The 9,219-nt window shown below is 28.7% G+C and overlaps 1 protein-coding gene across 1 annotated transcript; it reads right to left on the reverse strand.

The window, feature by feature from the left end:
* On the reverse strand, nucleotides 298–3,833 carry LOC109354727 (heparanase-like protein 3). Its single transcript, XM_019597422.1, has 9 exons — nucleotides 3,505–3,833; nucleotides 2,744–2,780; nucleotides 2,455–2,638; nucleotides 2,057–2,202; nucleotides 1,638–1,868; nucleotides 1,352–1,541; nucleotides 1,133–1,258; nucleotides 793–892; nucleotides 298–712 (listed from the first exon to the last, which is right to left on the reverse strand). The coding sequence occupies exons 1-9, from the start codon at nucleotides 3,766–3,768 to the stop codon at nucleotides 404–406; spliced, it is 1,587 nt and encodes a 528-aa protein (XP_019452967.1). The 5' UTR covers nucleotides 3,769–3,833; the 3' UTR covers nucleotides 298–403.

Here is a 9,219-nt window from a genome sequence, read left to right on the forward strand (position 1 = left end):
CAAGGACATGAATGTCACTTTCACTTTATACAATTTAAAAGTTGACATAATAATGGTGTCATTTCGTTGAGTTGACAATACTTGACAACGTGGAATCGCCACGTGTGACCACATATCAATTAACCGCACACGTAAACAAGTATGGTGATGTTAACAGACGGCTCGAAAGGACGAAAGGACGGAAGGACTAACATGGTTACATGTTAAAAACATTGGGGACAAAAATGGTAATTTAAAATTATTAAGGACTAAGTTAGTAAGGCCGAAAAACACGAGAGATAAAAGAAAAAATGCAACTGTTACCAAACTTGAAAAATTGCATATTTTTCATTTATTTTTTATCTTTTATTTTCTCTATCACCAAGTGAAACCAATTCTCAGTTTCACATGGTGGCACACTGAGTTAGGTGCAAGCTGGAATAATAGCATTTGGTATATGTGCAAATACAATAGAGAGAGGACCAACTAATATTGGCTTTGATGGGTCTACATATAAAGGCTTCAAAGGTGGAATATCACCATCTTTGTTTACACTTAGAATGTTACCATTTAATAACATTGTTTGGCTATGTATGTTCTCACTTTGTGCTGTTAAATGGTACTCTTCTCTGAGTTTTTTACGATCATAAGGTAGCTTAACAAATGTTATGGCCAATTTTGCTTGAACTGTTGTCTGGTTACCCAAGTTCAGTAATAGTACTGTGATTCCTTGCTGAAACAAGAGTATAACATCAGATTTCATATATGGAAATTATCTAACCATATAGTCATACTATACAAAGATTCACTCACTGATTGTTTTGCACAATGTGCATAAGCTCTTATCTTCTTTGTCCCAATGAAGCTAGTTGCTAGGACTCGTCGTCCCATGAGTCGGTGCCAAAGAAGAGCACTGCAAGGAAGAAAAACAAGCATAAACCACTGAAATGTTATAAATATAGAATATCATGAATCTTATTGAAATGGGATCGGTCCCGTGGTTGAAGCTGTCGTGCCTCAATTTTCGGTCATATGGCTGGATCCGTTCCAAAATGGCGAGCGTAGTTAATGAAACAAACATCAATATCTAGTGGCTCGGGAAACAAATAATTATATTGCCTATTCTTCAATTATGACATTAAAAATTTAGTACCTGTAGTAATCTGGATTTGGCATGAAAGTACTAGTATCAAGTAAACCATAGTTTCCTCCTATCAAAGTTTGTCTGCAGTATGTTCGGGTGTCATAAATAGCCGACATGCCAAGTTGGTCCAAATACCTTGTTGTGCATATGAGATAACATTAGAGAAAACAGTGGTAAGGAACCCCTACTAATAAATATTATTCAGAAATCACTAGGAGTTAGACTAACCAGAAGCTGTAGACAAATGCATCAGACACAAGATGATGTCCACTATTGTAAGCCCCTCCTCCCTCACCAACCCATGCTGTTGCTGAGGTTGCCGAAGTTCGAAGAATATTTCTTAGGCTGTTGAATGTGCTAGCCACTCCATCAAGATAGGAAGGATCAAGAATTTTTTCAGTTAAGTGCTCATCAACTCCTGCATTTAAGACAAAGTAGTTTACAATTGTAATCAGATTTATGGAAATTTGTACAATAATATGTAATAACTTGCATCCTGCTTGCTGGAAGATACCTGGCCCAAGGTTATAAATGTGGTGAGTTACAACATCCACAGATTTACCCGCTTTGGTTACGAATTCTTTGAACCAATTTGCATCAAAGAAGCCTCCGGGTGCGATAACTAGAGGTTTAGGTTCAACCCCTCTATATACATTTTGAATAATGTTTTGTAACGCGACAACATCAGAAGCATATTGATCTGCAGAAATACTTTTTCCAATCCCCTTCCCACTCAATTCATTGCCTGCTCGCGAAAAAGCGCTCCTTGTAGTTAGTCCACGTACATAGGCACTCAAGCAAGAAGAATCAGTTTATTATGGCTTAATATGCAGCAACACATTTGACTCTACAGAAGAAAATCGACATTTTTTTCTTTTGACGAAAAGTATTTATAATCACAAATCTTTAACCAACAAGAGCACACACACTAACCAAGTTCCCAACCATGAATGATGTAGTTCTTTTCGACAGTATAACGTATAAATGATTCTGCATTGGTGTAGTTCCAAGGTCCAACTGCAAAACTAGACTGAAAGGACTTTCCAGCAAGAGCATTCAACCCGAAAATAATCTTAGCCCTGAAATACACCAACCATTAATGTTAATCATGTTACAAACATAGTTGATATGTCAAAAAGATTAATATTTCTTTTTTGTCTCCCACATGTATCCCACACTCGAGGCAATCCTGTCCGAGCAGGGAACATCCTCCAGTATATGAGGCTAACTCTCCCAGCGGGTATTTTTTTATCTACAAGACTCGAACCCGAGACCTAAAACACATTCTGAGACACAAGTAGAAGTAAAAATTTAAAAGGAACTTTTTTTACCCTGCTTTTTTGAAAAAGCTGTTTAGCTCATCCCACCTATGTAAGGGTAAGCACCCTTGAGTGAAATCAAACATTTGACTAGTGTTCTGAACAAAAGGGGTACATGGATGGTGATAATCTTCAGTGCCATATATGACCTTATCTTGCAAAGTGCCTCCTAATCTGATTTTCAAGGGTGTGAAGGCTGCACAAACATCAGAAGCAATGATATCATAGTAAGTTCTCAGAGACAATTTTTGATTGTCCAATAATTTATGTAAAAGTTGCAGACATGTGAATTCAATCTTACCTTTTACTGCATTTAACAAAATTTTGTTGTTGAGGTCCTGCATGATAAGAATATTACAAAGATGTAAATTATCTCTTACTTTTATGTATAAGATTCTCAAGGTGTGAAGAAAAGTTAGTGTAACATGTAATAAAAATTTATACATAGTCATGTTTGATTATGATTATTAGATATGAATGTCATATTTTTTTGAATAGTTAATAACGATTAAATATGAATGGTGAGTGATACATTGACACGGTATAAAACTCCTACATTACTAATACATACAACTTTTTGCTCATAAAAGTTATTACATTAATAGAACCTTTAATAATTAATTAATTATATAACAATAATTATTACTACCAAGTATTAATATAATATCAATGCTAAATTTATGAATAAGTAATAATAATTAATAACGCAATAAATTTTTAAAAATAAAAATAGTAACACAATTATATTATAAAAATAAAATTAATTGTACCAATAAAAAAAATATTTAAACCCCATTAATTATGACTATGCTGATACAAATACATAAGGACATGTCCTGAGCATGCATTTCAGATTCCAGCATCATTTCCGAGAGGTACATGTCCCACATTTTCTTTCACTTCATGTCTTATGGGCATGTGATTTGTCAGAAAGTGTGAGATAACAGATGTGCTCCCATTTCCGACAAGTACAAACACCAATCATTGAAAATTATAATGAACAGAAGAAAGAAAAGTGCAGCAAAAGCCTGATAAAATAAAGAAAAACCAATTAAGCATTACCAGATTGAGAAGAGAAGCAAGAGCCCAAGTACACCTTCCATAGTCACATTTGTGAGGAGGCCACCAATCTAAAGTTGCACAGACAAAATCATCATCAATTTGTTCAATAAAAGATTTCCCATGAATAAAAACAGAACCATTCTCAGTTGCATCTCCTTCTACATTCACTACAATGAAGCTGAAGCTGAAGCAGAAGAAGAAGAAGAAGCATAGCAAATAGTAAAGCCATGGAGACCGACCCACAAGCCTTATTTGAAAACCCATTTCATGAATAAGACAAAGTCGAGATCTTTGTGTGTAGTAGTGCAGCTTATTTATACTCTCACTCCCTTAACCGTCTCATCTTCATTTCAACATGGATGCTTTTCACCATTGAATTAATATTTGTGAGTTAGTAAAATTTACTCTTTATCCAACTATCATTTTGTTAGGAACATCTAATGTTTTAGATTATATTCACTAATTCAACCTATTTGATTGTCCTATAATTGATGGATAGGATGGAGAATAAATTTAAAAAACGTACTATTAGAATAAATAGATATCTCCCCTTAAAAATGTGTTATTTCTTTAAAAGAATAAGGGTGTGTTTGTGTAAAAAAAATTGAGATTACTTGTCTGATTTCTTTTCTTCCATTATATCCCAGTTTGATAAAAAAGTATCAACACAAAAAAAATCATAAAAATATAAAATATTTTTTTATATTTATTGGTGGAATAATTTATAAAATATAAAACATAAAAATATGAAAATAGAAAGTTTTTGAGACATGTAATCTTCTTTGTCTCATCATGCAATGTGTATGTTTTTTACTATTTTCTATTTCCATTTTGAATTAAATCAGAAAGAAGTATGAAAACATATTTAAATTGTTGCTTTCATTTCGTATGTCAAAAATTATGAAAATTATCATTTTCAACATTTTTAATAATGAAGAGTGGTATTTTTGAAATTTTTAACATTTTATATCTTCCATTTGTTTTATATATTTCGATGTTTTAACTTTTCATGTTATTTCAAATTTCTTGATATTTTAGAAACTCAATATATGTTTATATTTTATTTTCAAATTAAACTTGTATTTATTACTTCTCTTTTTCACATTTATTTCTTCATCTATTTTTAATCAGTTTTTAATGTGCATTAAATTGGTTATTTTAGTAACTTACATTGATTTTTTATTATTTAATAATTTATTAAGCTATATATATAACCTTGAGCATCAAAAGATATGGAATGAATGAAATATATTTTTTATTATATTATCTACTAATCAACAAAATGTTAAAATCAATCAATAAGTGTTTCACTTGTTCATACGGTCACACATTTGAACATAGAATTTATTTATTTTTCTTTAACATAAAACTTTTCTTTATCCTTCTTAATGTTATTGCTGAAATAATATGATGGGGAGTATGGTAATATACTACTCTTAGATGAAAATTGTTACCCTTTAAATTGCAATAACTTGAATTAAATGATTCAACACTTATATATTACTAATTTAGTTTAACTTTAACTTGTTTGAGAGTAATTTTAAGTGTATAATGACAGTTATGACATTTCATGTGTCATTGTAATAGCTAATGATTAAGATCAATAATTAAATATATTCAATGTATTGTTGATATAAAGTTGTTAGAAAAGAAAATGCAAGTATAGAATATGAAAAAATCCTATAAAATTAGTAGCATATTTATTTTAATGATTAAAAGTTAGAATTGAATTATTTGTAAGAGTAATTATCATCGCTTTTTGAAGTTTATAGTGAAAATTTTTGAAAATGAAAATGATAATAATAAACAAATATTTTTTGAGAAAAAACAGAGAAATAAAAAATCCTTTTTTTAAAATAAAAACAAAAAATAAAGATATAAAACATTTCTTACAAGCAAACATAATCCAAATATGTTGCCTTTATTTCCCTTTCTTTTTGCTTCTCCATCACTCACTTTAGTTATGGTTTTGGAAAAGCTTATTATTGTGCAATTTATTAGTCAAGTGCATTGTTTAGTGATTAAGTATTTCCTATTTTGTTTTTGATATGTTGTTTTTCCCTAGTTGGTATCCCAACTCAGTATTCAGAAGAATGAAAATTAAGGACATATATTTAATTTTAAGGATAATTTAGGACAGCTTTGTAAAGTAATTATTGACATGGATATATATTCTTTAAACTATCTACCATTGGGTTAATGAGAGAAACTATTTACTCAAACAAATTATTCATGTATTTTTTTTTTGGGTACATAAATTATTCATGTATATGTGAATAGTTAAACATATTATTTAATAAGCAGGCAAAATTTTAAAATAAAAAATATCTGCCCTTAAAAACAAACATGTTCTCGTTTTTTTTTAATTACAAAATGTCTTCCACATTTTAAATTGCATATCCCATAACTAAATATATTTAAAATTAGGTTGACTTGAATTGTCTTATACAAATAAATAACTTATTTTAAGAGTAACAAAAATATTTATAATTCATTCAAATCCAAGAAAGTAAAATTTATCTATTAAAGCTGATGAATTTAAATAAATATTATCCAATAGATAACTTTAGTAATGAATAAATTTAAGTTTACCCATTATACTAATGGATATCCAATGATATATTCATTTAAAAAATAATCTGTATCATTTCTCATTACATACAACCTTAAATGTCGCATGCTTGTAAAATATTAGGAAAAAAGTTAAAAACATATAAAAAAACATTTTATTTTAAAAAAATCAAGAACTTTTTCATTTTTTATACCTTAAAAGTGATATTTTTTAAAAATGTTTTAGTAAAATAAATGGTTTTAAAATAATGTTTTTTCTTCAAAAGTGTTTTCAACTTCAATTAAAAAAATCAAATCAATATTCATTCATCTAATCCACTAAAATGGATTTGTGGATATATTGAAATAGATTTATTAGGTTTGAATATGAATGAATTGTAATTTAAAATATGATTTAAATTGATATATATATATATGTACGTGGGTTGTTTTTTATTCATCTATTAGTAAAATCCAAATCACTTCATTTGCCATTTGTAATTTGTTTGATAACCTATAAATTAATAAATTTATTTATTATAGTGACATGGAGACTTTTAAAATACTCTCATTCAAGTAATTAAACTCTTCCTCAGAGGAGTCAAAAATCATAAAATATTATAAAAATTTGCGATCAATTCATTCCATTTTTCCGTTTTTCGAAGATAAATTAACATATTTAAATTATGTGTCAGATGCACGAATACCCTATCCTATCCATCTGGAAATCTTGGTTCAAGTCTTTCGATACTGAGCTAAAGATGCCCCTTTGTTTCACTTATTAAGGTTGTTTTTTTTATGAATATTGTAATTGGAATAAATGTAAACAAGCTAGATTTTAAAGAAAAGATAAGGAAATAAGAGTTTGTGATTCTATTATATGGTTTAACTATTATAACTCATATCCTATACTTAATATATTATTGGTTCAAAAAACATATATATAATTAGAATATTATCTTTATAAAAAATCTAACAATAAAAAGTGATATACGTCTTTTAAGATGAAATGATACACGTCACTTTGAGATTGTTCAGTATTTTTGTAACTTTTTATGAAAATGTAACATTTTTATATAATTAAGATTCCTCGTTAAAACAAACTTGAAATTTGTCACAAATCTTAACCATAAAAATATATATTAAAGATATAAATTTTAGTAAAATTACATGAATCACTTATTTTTTGGATTAGGATAAAAACAACAAGACAAAGACCTACCCAATCAGCTTCAACAACGTTTGTTACTTCTTCACTCTTCATACATTTTTATAGATCTATAATTCTATATTCCTTTTTCTCTAGGCTTAGCTTTGACCAAACAGGGATATTTTGGGGAACCCACACGTTTTTGTGGTCCCCAATCACTACATGCATTGTCCAAAATCCAAATACGTAAATAGCTTGAGACAGCCATATTTTCTTTTTTAACATTGAGTGCTTTACTTTTTATCTCAAATATGTGAATGTAATACTGAATATTAGTTTAAATGGTAATTCCTCGTAAATAATGTATCGAGTTTGAGTCTTGTGAATGAAAAAGTATTCATTGAAAGAGTTAGTCACACATATCTATAAATGTTTCCAGTTCGGATATAATTATCTTCAGTGCGATGATATATGTAGGAAAATAAAAAAAATATCTAAATACTCAGTTCCAAAATTATATTTATTTTCACTCAAAAATAGTAATGGTAACATTATGATTATATTATTCACAAATATTTTCAATTATAAAATTATGTTTGCGCATGAGAAAAATCAAGATTTAATAGTAATGAAATATACTTATAAGCTATTTCTAATTTTTTATTTATTTCATTCTCTCAACAAAAAACTCATAAACAAACCATAAATATTAAAATCATCAAATATTTAATCCTTTGAACCATTGAGTCAAAACAAATAAGGCTTTCCAAGTATGGAAATAGGCAATATCAACCAGTAATAGTATACGAAAAATGCACAGCACAGGGCCATAATTAACAGAGGCCCTAAATAACTTTTTACATATATAATTAATTTTATTTGTATGTGAGCATATGCTATTGTTTTTATTCATTTAAAAAAAATTATATTGTGCATTATTATTATTCTACACATAAATATGTTCAGTTATTTATTGATTGTAATGATAATTGTTTTGCATTATGGTCTAGTTTATGTATAATAATAAGGGTCACAATTAGAGTGAGGAAAGCATGAGACCATTTAGAAGAAGTTTTCATAGAAATATATTATACTAAAGTCTCCAATAATGGAATAAAAAAAATGTATCTTACATTCTCACAATTTATGAAACATATCTTAGTCAATTCTTAATATGCAATGTGTATCGTTTTTATTTTATCATCGCAATAGTTTTAATTCCTTATTTTTGTTCAAACTCTAAAAATATTCAAATTTCATATATTACATCACCGGTTAACTTTTCTCTCTCTCTCATAGGACCTGTACAGTGAAACAAAACACTAGAAATAGGAATATAAGAGTATCCCCAAGACAAATAACAAATTCATTCTTATTTGGGTCTCATATATTATTTTATATTTTATTATAACTCCCCATTAAATAAGAACATCATCTACTTTTTTCTCACAAGGACAAACACCATTCTTATTCTTATTTTGACTCTCACATCATCTACTTTTTTCTCACAAAATCTACCTCTATCATTCCTTTTCCTTGGTTAAAAACAACCAAGAATTATTCTTATTTAAGAACAATAGTAAGAAAATAAGAACGACACACTAAAGAACAAAGTAAAAATATTCTTATTTCATTAAGAACAAAACTAAAAACAACTACTATTGTAACACCGCGAATTTTACGATTTTGAATTATAAGATTTTACTAATATTTTCATTAATTATATATTCGAAAATGAATTTCTGGGAATTTTCGGTAAGGAATTAGACAAAACTCTAGTTGAGTTTTATTCTTGAAATTTTATTTCCAATTTTGTGGTAAATTTTGGTAATTTTTGGAGACAGTCGGTTCTGGACCACTGTCGGGGCCGAATCCGCCCGGTACGGCTCAAAAAGTGTCTTTTTGAGTTCCGTAACTCGGAATCGAATTCCGATCGTGCCGTTGGATTCGTAATTTAATTTTGAGTCAATATAGACTCTGAGTACACTCATATCTATTTTCTAAATAGGAGTCAA

The sequence above is a fragment of the Lupinus angustifolius genome, chromosome LG01 (genome assembly GCF_001865875.1).
Source record: "Lupinus angustifolius cultivar Tanjil chromosome LG01, LupAngTanjil_v1.0, whole genome shotgun sequence".
Lineage (NCBI taxonomy): Eukaryota > Viridiplantae > Streptophyta > Magnoliopsida > Fabales > Fabaceae > Lupinus > Lupinus angustifolius.